A 19,182-nucleotide genomic window follows, 5' to 3' on the forward strand; every position below is an offset into this window, starting at 1 on the left:
CTTGAGATTAAGAGCGAACCAATCTTTTTGGGAGGCAGAAAAGAAATTAGCATAATACCTGGGATTAAGAATTTGTAGCCAAAGTTGACGTGCATAATCACAGTCTCGTAGTATGTGCATCATATCTTCTCTCGCTGCCTTGCAATAAGTGCAAATTGGAGATGTAGAGGACCAGGTACTTCTCCACGCATTGGTAGGAAGTCTATTATTAAAAGCTATCCACATAAACACTCCAACTCTTTCAATCCCTCTTCACTTCCATATGGCTCTATAGACATTCTTATGTGGAGTCTCAGTGTACTCTTCCAGCATATCATAAGCACTCTTCACAGTAAAGGAACCATCCGGAGTGGCATTCCAGGATAATAAATCTTCTCTAGCTTCTATCATTGGAGGTAATTTGGCTATCAAATTCTGAATGATGTTACTCGGAATTATGGTTGACAAGCGTAGATAATCCCAAGTACCATAAGCCACCTACTCTGCTACTTTGCTCTCTTCTTCTTCTACCGAGAGGGGTCTGAGACACAGCTCTCTAAGAGCCTTATCAGGCAACAGCCACTTGTCAGTGAAGAAGTTAATTGATTGTCCATTTCGAACAGTCCAACTGGAGCCCCTATCCACAATATCTTGCTGTTCTGAAATAAATTTCCAGATACGAGAATCCCCCCTGTGCTTTGAGTTAAGAATAGAATTAGAGCATATGATAATGGGCCCACCACAGACCAGGCAAGGCGGTCTCAAAATAAAAAGCAATGATTTTCATAACATAAAATTCAGACATTACATCACCAAAAAATTTACAATACAGCCTTTATTTTACAACGTTCGACGGATAAATAAACATCACCTCTATGAACTCTTGCTTAGAAGAGGACCACTTCAAACTTGCACATGGCCCTCCACGAAGAGAAAAATTAGCGATACAGGAACTAATATCACAGCCTTGGGCAAAGACAACTTATGTCTGCTTGACTCACTACTACCAATTTAGCTCAGAATCAAGCAAAAAGACATGCCTAAGCCCAACAAAACTAACTCGAATCTGTCAAATGCTCAGTCAGCTTCATCATAAAATGATCTTTCCAATGAACCAAGCCAGCGAAAGGCAAGAGACCACAGAATAGAGGCAGAAATACCAGCAAGGAAGCGTAGAACAGGAATCTTCGGAACCAATAAGGGAATTTTGTATCACCCTTTCTTGTTTGTGTTGCAGTGACAGGTTCATGGAGGATTTGGAACAAAACCGATGTGCAAACAATGGACAAGAAATGAAGCAAGCACAGAATCTCCCAATATAGGAGCCAGACATAACCATTCCCTCCCAACGTATCCACACACAGCTTGCCAAAATAGCCGCAAGCAACTCCTAATAGCAAAAGGATGAAAGTTACCGGCATTGTCTGTGTTGTCGATGCTGTTGACCGCCACATGAGCAAATATGCAACAGCACAGATCATTAGGAAGCCAAATGTCATCCTACTCACAACTTGAACTTGACACAACAAAACATTCATCCTTGAATTGAAAGAGGACACTGACCTAGGAGTCCACCAGGAGTATCCTTCCTAAAATAGAGAAAAGAGAATATCATCAATATTTTCTGAACAGGAAAACATACAGCTATTATATGCAGCTAAAATCACTATAGTTTAGTGCAATTTACATCTTGCTTCATATTAATAATTTGCATCACTATGCTTGTAAACAACTACAGATTACAAGAGGCACGATGATATTGTGAATCTTCCACCATTATACATGTTTACTAAGAAAATTGATACACAAATCAAATCAATCTAAAAAACCCTCGTTGCTGCTCTGGGGGGAAAAAAAATCAAAGAACAATCAATACTTTTTGTAGTTATTAATATAATGATTAATGGTTACTAGCTAGCATGTATCCCAGAAAAGCTGCCTCAAATAGCATTCATGTAACGCTACCAGTATGATTTGAGAATTCCTATAGAAAGAAATTGAATTTATATCTCCCAACTCACATAAATGCTACACTATAGAATAATGAGTCCCAAAGACCAGTGAGCACACGTTAAAGCAACCAAAGCCAGAACAAAGGGCATAGACATAGTACTCAATACTTGCCTCAGTCAAAGGTGCACAAGATGCAGTAGCTTCGGCAATCCGCTCATAAGAATAAACATAAGCACCGTACAAAAGTGAGGATGACATAACAAGCAGACCGGCAATAAGACAGTCAATGCACTTCTTACTTAGCTCACCATGTCTCAGATCTTCTTGCTCATTCTTAAACTTTTCTTCTTTAAAAGATTGTTTTGAGATTCCCATAGCAAGCTTTGATCTCTCCAGATTATTTGAATCTGACTTGAGGTCCAAGTTTTTCTTTTGTAGTCCCAATTTTTCCATCTGAAGGCCAAGTTCCATCATCTTGAGGTCATTGGAAAGACTTTGTTCCATGACAGATTTCTCAAGAAGACTAATATCGGAATTATTTATTATAGACCTTGCGGAGAACGGAGGGAGACGTGCCACTGGGTTTAATTGCCCAGGCACAATTAGACTATGACTAGCTGAATCCATAGGAATGCTCTCCTTGACCTCTTCAGAACTATTTGATTGATCCTGGATTCCAAGACGCATGACTGCCTCTGAACAAGCATTCTCCTCGACAGCATCCCCTTTGCAACCTCCTTTGTCAAGAGTCAATTCAGAAGTTAGAACTTCTCTCCTCAAAGTATCAAATTCACTTCCTTTCTTGCCTGTAGTTGATTCATAAATTAATCTAAGAGTATTCAGAGTGCTATCAAATGATTGTTCAAAGTTCCTTGTAAGACCATCCAGCTTGTCTCCAAAAACCTGAAGTCAGATAGGCACCAAAACAAGTGGCATGCAGACGTTACACAGCAAATGGTCGAGCTAAACATTAAAGTACAAGTAAAACAGAAATCAAGAGGTGAATCAGCAATAAACATGTGGCTTACATTGGCTAAAGATTCTCTGACAGCGGATGTGCACATCTGCAAGGTTCACAAACAACAGTCAATGTTCAAATCAAAATCTGATAAAATTAATTAGCATGCACCAAAATGGCGTATAAAAGCCAATGCCAATCACCTCCCAATGTGCTACTTATAATGTTTATCCATAAAAATAACAGGATATTTATGAGATATTACAAGGTTGACGAATTTTATCGCCAAATTCTGTAATTCAGGCATCACAATGTGGATCAAAATAACCGAGTCATCTTTAATAATGCTTCCTAAATGGAAATGCCACAACCAACGAGAGCATAAACCCCAAAACTGGAGCGACAAATTCCTCTAATTCATGAAAGAAATGGGCAAGAAAATTACCAATGAAAGATGCTCTGGAGACATCCTTTCAGCAGCCTTATCTCTTCTATACAACATCTAAAAGCAAAACAGATCGAATGCACAATATTAAGTATTAACAATACAATCTATAGTAATCATAAGAATATATTGAATTAGGCATTATCACACAGCAAAACAGAGTTTGGATGGGTCAACCACTAAATGGGGCTTTTGACAGACAAGGGGCAACTGAAGCAATATTCTATCACAATAATCAAGAAATACAAAGTAAGAGTTTACTTAGCAAGGAGTGAGGCACTTAAATTATTCATTGCCTAAGATCAGTAAGATAAATACGTGAACATTTTTCATAGATCAGACAACACATGAAAATGCAACCAAAATAATATCAAACGGGATGAAAAAACAGCCTTGCACAAAAGAGCTTCCCCAGAAGATCCGTGTATAACTGACAGATGGAATGGACTGAATGCCATTGCAAATGCCCAGGATATTATGTCATTGAGATGTCCTTCAGAAGGCATAAAGTCCAAAACAAGAGCATGAAGCCAAAAATGAAGTCACCCAAGCAACAACATACAAAGACCTCTCTTAAATTTCAAATACCAAGCATCACATGCTCCCTATGAAAGGCACACATAATTGATTTCAACTGCTGATCGCAGCACTGTATTCACCTTCAAAAGCAAAACAACCATCTGATTATTGTCACAGGTATAAAATCACCACTTTCCAGTCCAACATGCTGTTATGTGACATTGACATATTTACTGGAAGATTGCAGGATACCTACTAATCCTCTTTTGCAATGACAAACATTGGATAACAATACAGATTTCACGGAATAAAAGCACAGTTTAGTTATGCTTAAGAGGTTGAACAGTGGAACAAAAGCTTTGTAAAAGGAGTGAGCTATAGAATATGCTAAGTAACTTAGAAACCTTGTATGTTCCTAAGTTCGTACCAAACACTCTTTGATATAGGGTGAACAGCTATAATTTCCAAAAATCCACCAAGACCTTCTATAGCGGATTTCTGGTGACATAGAGTATTTATTCGAAAACAAACACAAACTGAAGAAGTGGAATAAGAATCGAAAGCATATAAACACACCCGTTAGGGCATGTTAGTACTGGAATAGGTAGTGAGGGAGATGATAAATAAGTGACAAATTCTGCAGCTGATGGATTGGTTCGTTACAGTTTAAGGATCAGATTAGATGTATCTTGATAGCTGAGACATTAAACCCATCTCTCCATTATAGCTCAAGTTCTTTGAATCTACTTTCATGTCCTTCAGATGCTGTGTAGCGTCTAAGACCCTAGGTGAGGAAAGTAGAGTGCAACTGCTGTACGAAGCAAGGCTAACTATTTCTAAAATTATAGCTAATAAGCAATAACTTTGTTGGTTGCTCGAAAGAAGGGTAAACTCTGAGGTTAAAAAGATGAATGCATGAGAGAGCTCAGAGGAGAGTAAATTTTTTAACCAGGAAGTTAGTTAGAGCAATTTACTCAGCAATGCAGTGAAAGTAGACTTTCATGGTGAGCAACGAGGGGAAGAAAAAGAACAAAAAGTACAAAACTCAGGCGCTTTTAAATGCTGTGTTACTGTTGTGACAAATCAACTTCCCCAGAATGACACCACAATGGTTGATCACTGAGAATTCAAAATTAGAACTTTGGACTTCTGGCGTTCAAGTCCCACTGCCGAAGCAGATGGGTTTATGAGCAGTCAAGGGAATAACCTTAAAGGAGCCGAAGGACTGGTGGACGTCCTCCTGTGACCCGAGAAAGATAAAGGGACTAGTCGTCCGTAATAGAAGCAAACATCAACATTGAGAACTTCAAAAATGAAGAGAACAAGTTGAAAGGCACAATAACATCATGCTTATCACAAGGAAAGACCCAAGATCATTTTAATCTTCACTAGCAATAATTTGTCACGATAGTCAATACACAATCATAAAAAATCATAAATTTCTTCATATTCCATAGCGACATTGCAAGAATATAATATGAAACTAAGTAGAGTAAGCAAAAAGAAAAATTTGGCCAAAAAAAAAAAAAAAACCAAAGTCGCACCTGCGCAATAACAGCTGCAAAAGACATTCCAAGAGGAAACCCGATCGTGGCTACGTCGCCCCTACTGCGGCGAACCCGGACTTTAGGGCTTCGCCGTTGACACGCGACAGTGATACCCCTTTGCGATGAAACCGCAGAAGAAGAATAACGACTTGATGACGAGGATGGTGATTCGGAATTATCTAAGGCTACCCTCTTCTTCATTAAAGTTCTCTTCTTGCATCTGGTGCTGCGTTTAAGCTCACTATCGATGGGTCTCGGGGGATATCTCTGGACCATGGGATGCGAGCAGCCGTTGTTAGAGTCAGCCATGACGATGGCCTCGCCGTCTCTGTGATCAGTGTCGTGCTCGGAATCGGAAAGGCAATTATTGCAGTGTTGGGGTTGCTGAGAGGACGAAGAGGGAACGGCTTCCATGAGATGAGAGGGCGTGAGGAGAGAGGGAGAGCCAAAATCCCAACTTCCAACGTCAATTTTATTTTTTTGAGACCTGAAAAAGTCCAATGTTATGATCTTGGAAAACCAACGAGGCAGGAAAGCAGGGAGTGGGTGCCGCTATAAACCTTCCTTTCCTGGCACTTGCCACTGAAGCCCCAAATTCATGTCTGGTGCTTGGTCGCGTGAAAAACAGGCGATTCTTGCCTTGAGTTCTTCCAATTTGATGAGGTACTAGTAATCTTCCAAGTAAAAGTCTTTTTGCCAAAATAGATGAAACTCAATTTATCTCTGCTTATTTTTCTATTATTTCAAGTAATTTAATCTTTTTTAAAAAATATTTTTCTTGCCGAGTTTGATGACAATAATATTGCATTATGAATGAAATTTAATGAAATACAAGAAAAGAAAAGTATACTATCAACATAAACACTAATAAGAGTAGGGAATGTAGATTGGCCCCTCACAACCTGCAGGCCAGTGTGTAAGTTGGCATTTTAAAAAAAATATTATCATTCATTGGGAAAAAATTATTATTGTTACTATTATTAATTGAGTAAATTATTATTTTCCTTCAAATTATGCCATTGGAGTATAAAATAAAAATGTTTCAAAACAATTTTTAAAGATATCAAGTATTGTTTAACCCCACAAAAAAAAGTATTGGGTGTTGTGTTCCTTTTAAAGTATGTTAAGATAAAAGGGTAAAAAAACATTTTATTTACATATAAATTAAAACAAAATTATATTAATTTTTTCATAAAAAGGCAGGCTTACCCGGTTAATAGAATGCAGGTTGCCATTGCCCGCTACCAACTCGCAAAATCAACTCATATTACATTTTATAATTGGTACCTTTCTTAAACTACAAATTTTTTTTTTTTAACGTAAATTTGGTTCTTGGGTGGAGCTAGCCCAAAGATGCTAAGCGGCTGCATAATTTTCCCTTTTCTCTTCTCCCAAACTAGAAATAACCTTAAGCAACAATCTTTGGTCAGTGCTGTCGACAAATACGCAAGGCAAGGAAAAGAATAATTACTTGTTTATTCACTATCCACAAATAATTCATGTGTTCGATCAACGTCAGTGTACGATGTCCTTCTGTAATGGCTTCAATTCCATTCAAGTTCAGAAACCTCATCTGAATGAGTCCATATCATTCGTCTACAATGCGACAACAAACCATCTAACATATCATATACGTACAAGGCTTGAGGGTGATCTCTATCTTCAACTGTGAACACATTAGATTTTCCATTCACTTGAACAATGCTTTGTCCTGGAGATTTTTTCACATTAAGATTTTTCATCTTTCTCCTCACAGCTGCAACTCCATCCCAAATTCCAGCAGAAGCATATGAATTAGCCATCTCTACATAAGGAACAGCCCCCTGAGCATCCATTTCACAGAGCCGTTCAAACACATACCTGGCCATTGCCATATTACGATGAAGCTTGCAAGCACTGAGCAATGCACTCCATATTCCAGCATCAGGTTCAAAAGGCATAGTTTTGATAATTTCCAGAGCTTCCTTTAGTTGTCCTCTACGACCGAGAAGATCAACCATACATGAATAGTGATCTATGCTTGGGTATATGCCATATTTGTGAGCCATCAAAGTGAAGCATTCCAACCCTTTCTCAAGTAAGCCTCCATGTACACAAGCTTGAAGAATGGCAAGAAATGTTATGTGGTTTGGTCTCATTCCTAGATCTACCATCATGGAAAAAAGGCCCAGAGCCTCATTAACATATCCATTTAAAGCACAAGCAGTAATGATAGTTGTCCAGGAGACCACAGTTTTGTCAGTTAGGTTATAAAAAAGCTCTCGAGCTTTATTGATACTTCCACATTTGGCATACATGTCAATCAGTGCATTACAAACTACAACGTCATCTTTCAACCCCTTGGATATGGAATAAGTGTGAAGCCATTTTCCAAGCTCAAGCGCGCCTGTCTGGCCACAACCTGAGATCAAAGCAAGCACGGTAACCGGATCAGGTTTTTCACTAGTTGCTTCCATTTTATTGAACAAGGTCAATCCTTCATCCATATATCCTTTTTCAACATACCCATTGATCATAGCAGTCCATGAAACACAAGTTCTGCAAGACATGGCATCAAACAAAAATCTTGCAGAATGAATATCTCCACACTTGGAATACATAGAAATAAGAGTGTTAACCACACATATGTCGGAATCACAGCCCAGCTGGACTCCATGAGAATGAATGAGCATACCTTGAAATAGTGCTTTGGGTTGCACAATAGATGAAAGCAAATTGAGAATGGTGCTAATATCTGGGAAAAACCCACCATCTAGCATCTCTTTGTAACAACATAGAGCCCCGTCATGTTTCTCAAAATTTGAATATGCGGCAATCATGGAATTCCAGGAGACAACAGACCTTAGACCAACATCAGTTTCATCGAACATTGTCTCTGCCGAGACCAAGTCATCACATTTAGCATATGCAGCAATCAAAGTGTTAGCCACCGACACATCAATAAGAGTTCCAATCCGAATTCCAAAAGAATGAATCGAACCAACAAATCTAGGATCTTTCGTAATCAAAACGGCATGAGTCAGAGCCAAGGCGGTTACGGAGTCCGGTTGAGTCCCCGAAATCCTCATCTGATGCAGAAGACAAGAAACCCGATCGAGGAAACCAGCCTGAGCAAAACCCAGTAATATAGCATTCCAAGAAGCGACATCCCTTGTGGGCATTTCGACAAATACATTATATGCGTCTTCCAGTTGATCGCATTTAATGTACATGTCAACCATTGCAGTTTGCACAAATACATTTGATTGAAACCGTGATTTGGCGACAAGGGCATGGATGATTTGGGATTGTTTGATATCTAAGAGTTTGGCACAGGCTTTGGCGACGAAAGGGAAAGTGGAATTGTTGGGTTGGATACCATTTTGCTTCATCTGACGGCAAAGAACAAGAGCCTTCCCCGCATGGCCTTGATTCACAGCTTCCCTTATGTAGGAGTTCCATAGACCAATGGTAGAGAAATTTGAGAAATGAGTCAGGTGTGGAGTGACAGAGAATCTGACTCTGAACATTTCTCATTGTCGTGTGTATAAATATCTTGACGAAGACAAGAGTAACTCAATCCCTCTTAGATGGAGGTCGAACTTGCCGGTTAACGTGTTGGAAATGATAATTCCGTTTTCCAATGCAGACATGGCAATTATGTCACCTAACTTACGTAAACTTTCGTTGTACCAAAAAATGTTTCCGTTGGAGCACGAAAATTTAAAAATAAAATGCAGAAAAAGCAAAAAGGTAAAATTTACAGCAAAGAAACGACACCGTTTGGTATGAGGCGAAGGCGAATGAACTCCAGAAGATCACGAACGCTCTCAAGCAAAATAGACGAACAAGCAAAGTTATCCAGAAGAGAAGATCAGAGCAGAGATATAAAGTCTAACTCAACAAACCAACATCGAACAGAAGCCGAAAGGACGCAGAGGAGACCAATAGAGATCGTCACTTCTCGAAATCAACTCGCGAGCGTGCCATCATCACGGAGCTTGGTTCGAGCTGATGTCTCGCCCTTCGCTTGCGTGCTGTCTTCTAGGGCTCGAGATTGACTTGTTGGAGCCAAGTCAAAAGGAAATGGGCTTCTCTATCCTCTGGCCCAAAATCATCCAACGGGCCATCTGATTTGATCTTCCTTCCTTGTATGCTCTTTTAATAACCCTATTCTTCAATGCTTTCCAATGATTAAAACAGCTTCGTCCTCTCTGTTTAAGCTCTCACTTTCAATTCATGCTTGACGGTTCACTTCCTGCGTTGAAATCAGTGCGTTTGCACTGTTTTTAACTCTTCTCTCCGGATTAGATAAAACTCACGTAATTTATGTAGACTTCGACACTTCAAGCTCCAAGCCAGAAGCTTACAAATGATTTTTCGTATCTGATTTTCCACAGAATATGATTAGCTAGTGAATTGGTTGATTTCCTCCTCCTAATTGATAAAATCTTTCCAAGTAATTTTGGCTCACCGTTTAATTTGCGCGTTCAGTTCCTCTCCAGCTTTTCTTCATTCGTGATCTCGTCTTTCGGTGCAATAATTTTGCTCGGTTTCGTATCTACATAATGGTCGAACATTTCAACAAGTACGGTTCTCTCCTGATCGGATGGTTTAAAACCTGCTTTTCGGTTTCATTTTTGCTTCAAATATGTTTATGGTTTTCGATGAATATGCCTAGGCTGGTTAAACTAGCAGCGAGAGCCTTCTACGATGATCTGACGAGCAAAGGAGATAATCAGCCTAAAACGGGTAGGAGTGATAATAGAGGCATTGCTGTAGTGGTGCTCGATGCACTCACGAGGTTCGGCCTTTGTTATTGTTTGTGTTTATCTGCTTTCAAAGTTGTGCTTTCTGGTTTCTTTGCTGAAAGCAAAACAGCAGAGAGCAGGCTATCATTTTTATTTTTTTCCCAAATAAAGATAGAAGCAAAGAAAATAGAATAACAGGATGTGAACTTGAGCGAACTTAAATGAAACGATAAGAACATATGAGAGGAGTGGCCGTGTTTGTATGAAGGCAATGCTGGATTATTTGCTAGGGTCATTAGATCCTGGACAGTCTCTTGGTTCGTTAACTTTGTTGGGTGTGGAATCTTCGGTGCATTGTGGGTTGGCATAGAATTACATAAGACACTATTGTTTGAACTTTGATTTATGTAGCGGAAGAATAGAAGGTATGTTTTTTGTCCTTTGGCTAAATATGCTGCTCTTTTTCTCCAGACGACAATGGGTCAGAGAAGAAGACTTGGCAAAGGACCTTAAATTGCACACAAAACAACTTCGTCGAACTTTGCGGTTTTTTGAAGAAGAGAAGTTCATTACTCGGGATCATAGAAGAGAGGTACCGTTTGGCTTGATTGAATCATAACATTTTTAATCTTTGCACCATATGGCAATTTTATTTTCCAACACTGTTAGCGATTTAAAGTCCAATGAAGCACATTTTTAGGCATCATAGCCTTATTTTTGTTCTGTTAAATCATGCTAAATATTCATCTCTGTATCTTAAAAGGTCTATATTTTTCTTTTGTATTTAGTAATCTATACTGATTCAGCTTCCTGCGTTACAGAGTCAGCTGTCAATATCTTATTTTGAAATGCACCATATGATGTGTAGAGAAGGTAAGGAGGGGGAAGATACGATGGAATTTGCGAAGCAGAGAGAATGAGAGGGATTTTAGAAGCTTGATAATATTCTTCAGTAGTTCAGATTCCACGGCATAGCATATGTCAGGCCTTCCGTCTTATTTATATATAGCCTAGGACTGAGTGCTCTAACCAAGTTCCACCTGTTACACATTAACTAACTAACCAATCTGACTCATGCAACTGTCACTAACTAACCAATCTGATTCATACCCCTTTTTATATTATTTAGAGAACACCATGTTGCTTCATTGCTTAGCTTTTCAGGTGTAGATTAATGAATGATGAGTCTAATTTATGATTTTGTTAATCTATAGCAAAGCTGTAAGAATACTACAGGAGATAGATAAGGGGAAAGGCTTTAGACCAATAGTTTCAGCGTTAATTCCATATTCATCTAATACTTTCCTACATCAAAATCTGAAGGGGTATACTAGGAAGGACTAATTTAGGTGATAATCAAAGAGACCGGAACAAGAAAAAGAGGAAAGTAAAACCCCATTTTACCCCTACTATATAACATCCATAATGTTATCTGGGAAATTTTATGCGTGCCAAAAAGTTTCAAAATTAAAACCTTTACTTTATTGGATGTGAAAATAGATATTGATACCTTAGACCTGAAGCTAACCCAACATGCATGCCCATAGAAAGAGTGTGCCTTGGAACCACATATGGATGTACCCCATTAGTTTCAAACGAAGTTTCGATAAACCTATACCCTTCATGATGTTTATTGCCACCCTAGTGGCTTTCAACTTGGAAATTGTTTTTATGGGGTTGTTATTTTGTAAATTTTCCTGGGATGGATGCATGGTAATTTGCAATTTATGTATTACTCCATCTGGTTTAAAATATTACGCGACTAAAAAAAGTTAAAATTAGTTAAAGACAATAAATATGTAAAAAATACAACTTATTTTTCTAAAACACCCTTTTTAGTGGAGAGGGTAAGTGGGAGAGAGATGAGTGAAAAAAGAGATGAGAGAGAATGAGGGAATAAAATAGATGAAAAAGATATATAATTAATTAGGGTAAAAATGGAAAGAGGCATTAAATGATCGGACAAATTTAAATTGTAGCTTATAAAAAAAACGAGCCCCTTCAAAGTTTTGATGCTTATATTTTGAACTAGAGGGATTAATTTGAATGTCAAGTGTGAACCATATAGCTTTGCTCCTTAGACTATGACCAAGTTTATGGTTTTGTCCATAACCTGTGTAACTTATTTTCATTGAAAAGGTTAAAAACTTAAAATGTTAAGTGAGATTCCATTAATAATATTATTACTATCTCTAATATGCCCCCGAGCAAATTTAATATGCTGTAGGGTCTTGAGGTGTGGTCAAAGGATCCACCTATCAGACTTTATGCTAAGGTATTACTTTACGAGGGATAGGACATTAAGGATCGAACTCCTAATCACTTTGGTTTGCTTTAGACTTTAGTAATCGACCACTTCATCCTAGAAGAGTGAGCTATTAAGTGAATGCCCTTGAACCATGATTGATTTTATTAATATGCGTAACGCAATCCAAGTAACAATGTTTTTGTGCACCATTAACGAACTCCAAAGCCACACAAAATTGTTAACTTGCAATAGTGTCAACAATCTAGATTCTTATCATCATCCTATAGCATTCCAGTTTGTTTTAATCAATATTCATGCGGATTAAATTTCCGACAAGTCTCTTTTTGGACATTCTAGATCTTGAAGAATTACTAGGTTTGCTTACGCTTTTATGCCAGAGGCTTCTATTATGTTAGTTTCTCTGTGTAATCTGCAAGAATTCTTATTTTTATTCCAACTTTACATAAGGCATATATAATTTTAAACTTCCTAGGCTCCTTCTGATGGTGCAGGAAGATTTTTATTATTTGTCATGTTTAGTTTTGCCAAAGTATAAATAATGAGTGATTTTATAAAGTCGTGTATTGATATTGTTTTGATATCTATCATGTCCACATTTACTTATTTATGCCATATCTTGTTTGGTTTTCTGTCAGACTGCGAAAGGTGCAAAAATGTATAGTGCTGCTGTAGCTGCTACAACTGATGGTTCATTGGGACCAAAAGAGGGGGAAGAAAAAGTCAAGCTGCATACACACTCTTACTGTTGTCTAGACTATGCACAGGTCTGTCACTTTTTCTTTGAATGCATCTTTATAAATTATATTTTGGGTGGTTCTTATCGCTGGGGAAGGGGAAATTAAAATTGTTTTTCATTTTTCTTTGACAATATCTTAAAATTATTTTCTCATCAAATCCTCATTTCTCTATTTATTGACGCTGTTATGATGAAATTTGTTGTAGATATATGATGTGGTTAGGTACAGATTGCATCGCATGAAGAAGAAGTTGAAAGATGAACTGGAGAACAAAAATACAGTTCAGGAATATCTATGTCCCAACTGTGGAAAAAGGTTTTGGATGTTCATTGCAATCGCATCATGAAAATTCTGATCATGCTTGTTAATATAAAAGTATTTGTTTCATAATATTTGAGAATTTGAATTATTTTAGATATAATGCCTTGGATGCTCTGCGCTTGATATCTTTTGAAGATGAAGACTTCCACTGTGAAAGTTGTAATGGGAAACTTGAGGTAGAAAGCGATAAGTTAGCTGCTCAGGAAGGGGGAGATGCAGATGACAATGCAAGAAGACGCCGCCGTGAGAAGTTAAAGGACATGCTTCAAAATATGGAGGTTCTGTTAAGTTTTATTGTGGTTCTATTCGTGTACTTTTTATCATATGATGGACCTGATAGAGCATAGTGTGCAGAATGGGAAGGAGAAATAGAGGAAAATCAATAAATGATATATTTCTAGGACCAATTCAGTATTTCAATAATCTAGGGGAACAACTACAAATGACAAAACAGAGACAAAATTTAACGGCAAGATATTGCTATTCTAACCCTAGATGTAACATGCAATTACAAAACTAAACATAAAAGGTTTATTCAAATTCCTTATTAAATTCTAAGTTTTCCCAGCCGCCCCAAATTACAAATCCCTACTCCTAAAATAGTAATTAAATCCTCACATAGTAAAATAATATTAAAACTATTTAAAAATTATTTGAAAAGATGTTTAGAATTAGAAATAGTGGGGACATTGAAATTGTACCTTCCAATCTGCAAGTGCTGTCAAAGATCAGAAGCTTTTATTTTTGTGAATTCACACAAGTTTCACTTACACTTTCATGACATGAATTTTATGATATTTTGTAGATTTGTAGGTTCTATATATTACAGAATACTTGCCTAGATTTATTGGTCTTCCTCACCTTAATATGCTTGTAATTGTAATGTTTCCTGTCTTTAGCACTCCTCGGGCAATGTGTTTCTTGGCTTCAATCTAGATGCAATCCTTGTTCATGAAACTGCGTACCTATGTTGTCTGATTGAACAAATATGAAACGGAGTGCAGGTACAGCTTAAGCCTTTGATGGACCAGCTCAGTCGTGTAAAAGACTTGCCTGTTCCAGAATTTGGCAGTCTTCAAGCATGGGAGGCTCGAGCTAGAGCTTCTGGGCTTGCAGCCAATGGTGATAGCAATACTGGTGATTCTAAAATTTCTCACGGTCTGGGATATGGTGGAACGCCAATGCCTTACAGTGGAGATACAAAGGTAACATTTTCATGTTTGAGTTTGAGTGATATGTCTTTTTATTTCGCTTGGTGATCTTATGAGTATGATGGTTTCGGATCTTTCTCTTTTGTAGAAGGATAGTTTGTATAGTTGTTTTGTTTGCCCTAGTTTAAATTCTAGCTTGTGTGTCACGGACTGTCTTTGTCAGGCTCTCTTCTGTTGGTTTTCGACTTGGACAATTTAAGTTTGACCTGCTTTTTGCAATCATAGAGATCTGATGTGCATTTAAATTGCACAACATAGTGCAATGTTGGTGCAGTTTGGATTCAATATTTGATGAGCATTGTGAAAAGTGAATGAATCTGAAGGGCTACGCCTAGGTTTTTCTTGAGTTATATTATGGATATTTATGTAACATTGCTCAATTTTGTGAAGTCCTGATTCTGGTAATTTTGATTGCTAATTATTTTACTTCTGGATGTGACAGGTTGTAGTTGACTTTAATGGAGCGGAAGGCAAAGGAGAGGATATTAAGTCTGTAACTGAAAGTACATCTCTTAAGGTTTTGCCACCATGGATGATTAAACAAGGGATGAGTCTTACAAAAGAGCAGCGTGGAGAAATGAAGCAGGAGACAAAGATGGATGGGGCTTCAACTTCCACTACAGCACAGTATTCAGATGACAAAAAGTCAGCAGTTGAACAGGATGATAAAAAAAGTCTACAGGCTAGTACAATTAAATTAATGTTATTTTCGTTGATATTATTGTTTGTCACTTGATGTCTCTACATCTGACCTTAAAAAGTGTTGAGAATGCTTATTCTTATTGTGACGTCTCTTTTTTGTCTTCTTATAGGATGAATACATTAAGGCTTATTATGCAGCATTACTCAAGAAACAGCAGGAATTGGAAGAGGCTGCGAAGGCACAAGAGCAATCATCAAATACATCAGCAGTGGAGGATCCTTTTAGTGGTCCTTTGCAACGCCAGGTTGGCATGAAATCAAAACGTGAGGAAGATGATGATACCGAATGGGAGGAGGCTCCAATTTCAGGTAATCATCAGTTTTTCTGATTTGATTAGGACCAAACTTTGGATCCTAATTTGAATACTTGCATAACTTTACACATCAACTGCTGATTTTTGCCAAAAAACAAAATGCTAACCCTCCCAAGACAAATATGTTAATTTACAAGTAACTGCTTTGATTATATCGGTGAGTTTTGGTTATAGATAGTCATATGGCATTGGGCAGTGGAAATTTGGTTGTTCTTTTAGTAATCTTTGAGGAATCTTAGTGTCAGAAATAACTCTACACGGTATGTTTGGCTATGGTGATTGGGTAGAGTGTGATCATTGTAGTGACGGTGGCAGCGGCAGCTTTTGGGCCATGTGGTACATGCACAATAGTAGTGGTTATTGCTTAGTTATGAGTTGATGAATTGCTATGGTAATTGTAGGATAGGAAAAACTATTTTTTTAGAAATTTTTGGAGGATGTTGGGAGGTACAGCATAGACGTATGGTTGATATTTCACTTAGGTAGTGGTACAATTTTATTTGGATTGTTTAGATTTGATTTCAACAGATCTTTTTGTAGTTTAATTGTAAGCCATCACTTTTTTTTTAATTAATATTGATTGTTATTATTTTGCATTTTGCTTTTTTAAAGTTAAAAAATATATATGCTTGAGGAGAGCCACATTATTCACAGCTTGTAAATAGTGCGGCTCTCTGCAGTTTTTATATTTTATATCGATTTAAAGGGGAAAAAAAATATGATATGGATCTTTCAAATCAAATTATAAAATGGTCTAGATAGAGATACTCATCTTAGAGATGTGCACCGGATCCATTTGTTTAAATCATATTGTGATGGTATTGGGGAGACTGAGTAACTTGCCTTGTCGACGGTGTGGGTGGATTTTTTGGGCCCTTGAATCGTGGATGCCATTGGTAATATGGAATTTACTTTGAACAATATATCGATGGTCCCTTTCTGAGTTTTTCTTGTACACTTGTCTTCTCCCTCTTTCCCTATTTTTTCCTTGGTTTTCTTTTCGAGTCTAATAACGTGCTTGGGTTTGGATTTCAAAGGCAATGCAAATGAGAATTACAAGGTCAATGACTTGAATGTTGAAGCCGAGGCAGCACCAGACGAAGAAGAGGATGATGACGTAGACTGGGAGGAAGGTTGATGAAATGAAAGCATTTACATGGTTAGCGTGAAATCACTTGTAGCTCCCTAATGATTCTGTAAAATCAGGGCTTATACTTGGCTACTCTTGTGATGAAGCCGGTAGCAGCACTGTGTCTCTGCCAGCTCCCCATCCTTAATGAGAGAGTTATAACAATCTATAACTTGATCAATGAAATGCTGATGCTTTCTTGGTGTGCATTGCCTTGAATTTGGTTGCTCACTTAATCTCATAGGTGTTTCATAAAATTAAGGACGATTTGCAACTTAACCTGGAGAAAGCGCCAAGGAAGTAGTTATCCTCGTAGTTTTGCTGTATGCATTTTTGATATCTGCCTATGTCACTGGGCGATGCATCATTGCAAACCGTCACCGTCTTGGCAGCTGATGCTATTGTACTGTGAGCACATGTTTGGACAGACATTTTAAATTTCTTATTAGTTAATTTTTTGGTTATAAATCACCAAAAGTAATTTGTACTAAAGAGTCAATAATTAATAAATATTCGGCTTGTGAAAAATTTTAACATGTGATGTGATCGTCTCAACATTCTCTTGGCTGTGGCTGCTCACTGGTGGTGGGCGTTAGATTAATGAGATGAGGCTAAGTTGGTAGTTTTCAAATCTCATCTAGGCTTTTAATCTACAGGAAACTTGGCCATGAAAATGGTGTCCAGGGCTTGTGGCACTTTTCAAACTTGGCATTGTTAGGAGATGTTCAGCTTTGGCGCTAATTTGATTGCAGTCCCTGGCTATCATTTAAATGTGTGTAAGTTTGTACTATGGTAGCTTTTACAATGTTTCTGCACTCTAATGGTAGAATCAAGAAAATAATCATGTTTCATTCACAAAATGGGCATTTCTCTTGCAATTTTCATATATGCCTTCTGTTTTTATATTGGAAATGAATGATGAATTCAACTACTAGCTTTGATTTAACCTAAATGACTGAAAATATTACGAAGTTTTTTTTTTAATGGAAAGAAACCCATAAAATTTTAAAAATGTTCCTTGGATTAAAGGGGCGTTTGTTTCAGTTTCTGTAAAGCACTTTCGTGCAAGTCACACGCACCTTCGAAGCAGTAATAAACGAAAGAAAGCACAATGTTAGCCCCACGTGCCCCAAAAACAGGGAGCTTTTGTGATGAAGTTCGCTTGAATCAAAACAATAATGTAATTTTAATTTGGAAGGAGACAGATCAATAAGTGTAACTGAAGCAAGTGTTTTCTTTTTATGCGACATTTGTGGGTTCCGATCTGCATTCTGGATTTAGTACTTGGAACAGTTTTATAATTTGACGAGGCGACTAATGCCAGCTTCACAAGTTTGTGTTGTTTATTTATTTTATCCTTTTTCCCCAAATTGAAGGTTCCCAGCTAGCTCCCCTGAATTTCAAAAATGAACAGTCAACGTCATACTAATTCCTCCATGCTTTAAGCTTCCGTATTCTTCATAATTAATGTAAATTTCACACATTTTGCTTACAAAATTGAGAAAAGAAATCAGTAATTTTATCTTTTCACCTCCGATTTTTAATATAATGACTTTTATTTTGGTCCTAAGTATAAGACCCCAATCTATTTTATTTCTAATATTCATGTATTTTTTTTCTAAAATAATCCTTCTAACAATAGTAGTTCTAACTAATACATTTGATTAGTAAAGATATTTTAGGAAAGACAACACCTATTTATGACAAATAACTAATTTAACTTCTTTCCTTAAATTTCTCAAATCAGTCAACTAACTCTTATAATTAGAATCAATATATAGGTTATTTTGTAAAAAATTTGAATATATGCTGGTAAAACATAAGCTAGTCCTTGTTCTGGTCAAACGGTACCGATGGCTTGAACGCAAAGGAAGCGTCGTTGGAACAAGAACTCTGGACAAGATTCCCCTCTCTTCGCATATTAAAACCCTTTTTAACATCGATTCACCCAAAAAAAATAAAAAAAAAATTTCAAAATTAACATTAAAATCAAAATTAAAGTTTTCAAGCTTCTGAGTCTTGAGGAAGCAAAGCTAGCAGCTATCTTTCTCCGACCTCCATGTCCGCCATATATTTCTTGTCATACAATACAATTAATTTTGAAAAATACATACGAATCCACCCTTGCTTAATAAATAAATAAAAATGGTTAGTATCATTGTTAATCCTTATAATTTTATCAAGTGTTAATTTCAATTCCTAGAATTTTATAACAAGTTTAACGAATGGTTTTTATATTTTTAAAGAGTTATGGTTTTGGCTCCTGTCCTTAAAAGTCTTTATGAAATTATAGAAATCAAAATCAAATCAAAAAATAATATTAATGAATATGGGTTCTCGACTGTTGTGAGTCTCAAGAAAAGTGAAT

The 19,182-nt window shown here is 37.2% G+C and overlaps 3 protein-coding genes across 7 annotated transcripts; 1 reads left to right on the plus strand and 2 right to left on the minus strand.

Moving 5' to 3' along the window:
• Positions 1–740: 740 nt before the first annotated feature.
• LOC114714540 (protein CPR-5) lies at positions 741–6,096 on the minus strand. The gene is made up of 6 exons (XM_028899287.1): positions 5,962–6,096; positions 5,399–5,888; positions 3,336–3,392; positions 2,961–2,996; positions 2,104–2,835; positions 741–1,568 (listed from the first exon to the last, which is right to left on the minus strand). Exons 2-6 carry the CDS (start codon positions 5,813–5,815, stop codon positions 1,035–1,037), a joined length of 1,776 nt encoding a protein of 591 aa, XP_028755120.1. The 5' UTR covers positions 5,816–5,888; positions 5,962–6,096; the 3' UTR covers positions 741–1,034.
• A 505-nt stretch (positions 6,097–6,601) lies between these two features.
• Positions 6,602–9,176, minus strand: LOC114714539 (pentatricopeptide repeat-containing protein At4g19191, mitochondrial). Of its 3 annotated transcripts, none has more exons than XM_028899286.1 (2): positions 8,076–9,176; positions 6,602–7,802 (listed from the first exon to the last, which is right to left on the minus strand). In XM_028899286.1, the coding sequence occupies exons 1-2, from the start codon at positions 8,908–8,910 to the stop codon at positions 6,946–6,948; spliced, it is 1,692 nt and encodes a 563-aa protein (XP_028755119.1). In that variant the 5' UTR covers positions 8,911–9,176; the 3' UTR covers positions 6,602–6,945. The 3 variants fall into 3 exon arrangements, with proteins under 3 accessions (XP_028755119.1, XP_028755116.1, XP_028755117.1); XM_028899284.1 differs by having other exon boundaries at positions 6,858–6,955; positions 6,988–9,176; XM_028899283.1 differs by having other exon boundaries at positions 6,602–9,176.
• Positions 9,177–9,317: 141 nt separating this feature from the next.
• Positions 9,318–17,618, plus strand: LOC114714541 (general transcription factor IIE subunit 1). 3 transcript variants are annotated; one of them, XM_028899289.1, is made up of 12 exons: positions 9,318–9,543; positions 9,878–9,968; positions 10,062–10,184; positions 10,603–10,723; positions 13,036–13,164; positions 13,343–13,452; positions 13,553–13,736; positions 14,463–14,663; positions 15,112–15,351; positions 15,482–15,680; positions 16,723–16,844; positions 17,471–17,618. In XM_028899289.1, the coding sequence occupies exons 1-11, from the start codon at positions 9,534–9,536 to the stop codon at positions 16,821–16,823; spliced, it is 1,509 nt and encodes a 502-aa protein (XP_028755122.1). In that variant the 5' UTR covers positions 9,318–9,533; the 3' UTR covers positions 16,824–16,844; positions 17,471–17,618. The 3 variants fall into 3 exon arrangements, with proteins under 3 accessions (XP_028755122.1, XP_028755121.1, XP_028755123.1); XM_028899288.1 differs by lacking the exon at positions 17,471–17,618 and having other exon boundaries at positions 16,723–17,033; XM_028899290.1 differs by lacking the exon at positions 17,471–17,618 and having other exon boundaries at positions 9,318–9,531; positions 9,875–9,968; positions 16,723–16,823.
• Positions 17,619–19,182: the final 1,564 nt, after the last annotated feature.

Source organism: Neltuma alba, unplaced genomic scaffold (assembly GCF_004799145.2).
Source record: "Neltuma alba isolate B1F8T4 unplaced genomic scaffold, ASM479914v2 tig00011509_pilon, whole genome shotgun sequence".
NCBI lineage: Eukaryota > Viridiplantae > Streptophyta > Magnoliopsida > Fabales > Fabaceae > Neltuma > Neltuma alba.

Bases quoted from the DNA above. Each gene is read 5' to 3' on its own strand.
- LOC114714541 (XM_028899289.1), top strand. The intron at 15,352-15,481 runs GCTAGTACAATT...GTCTTCTTATAG, and splicing joins ATGATAAAAAAAGTCTACAG to GATGAATACATTAAGGCTTA. The intron at 15,681-16,722 runs GTAATCATCAGT...TGGATTTCAAAG, and splicing joins GGAGGAGGCTCCAATTTCAG to GCAATGCAAATGAGAATTAC.
- LOC114714539 (XM_028899283.1), bottom strand. From the start codon at position 8,910: ATGTTCAGAGTCAGATTCTCTGTCACTCCACACCTGACTCATTTCTCA.
- LOC114714540 (XM_028899287.1), bottom strand. From the start codon at position 5,815: ATGGAAGCCGTTCCCTCTTCGTCCTCTCAGCAACCCCAACACTGCAAT. The intron at 3,393-5,398 runs GTGCGACTTTGG...TTTTGCTTTTAG, and splicing joins TTGCAGCTGTTATTGCGCAG to ATGTTGTATAGAAGAGATAA. The intron at 2,836-2,960 runs GTAAGCCACATG...ATCTGACTTCAG, and splicing joins TCAGAGAATCTTTAGCCAAT to GTTTTTGGAGACAAGCTGGA.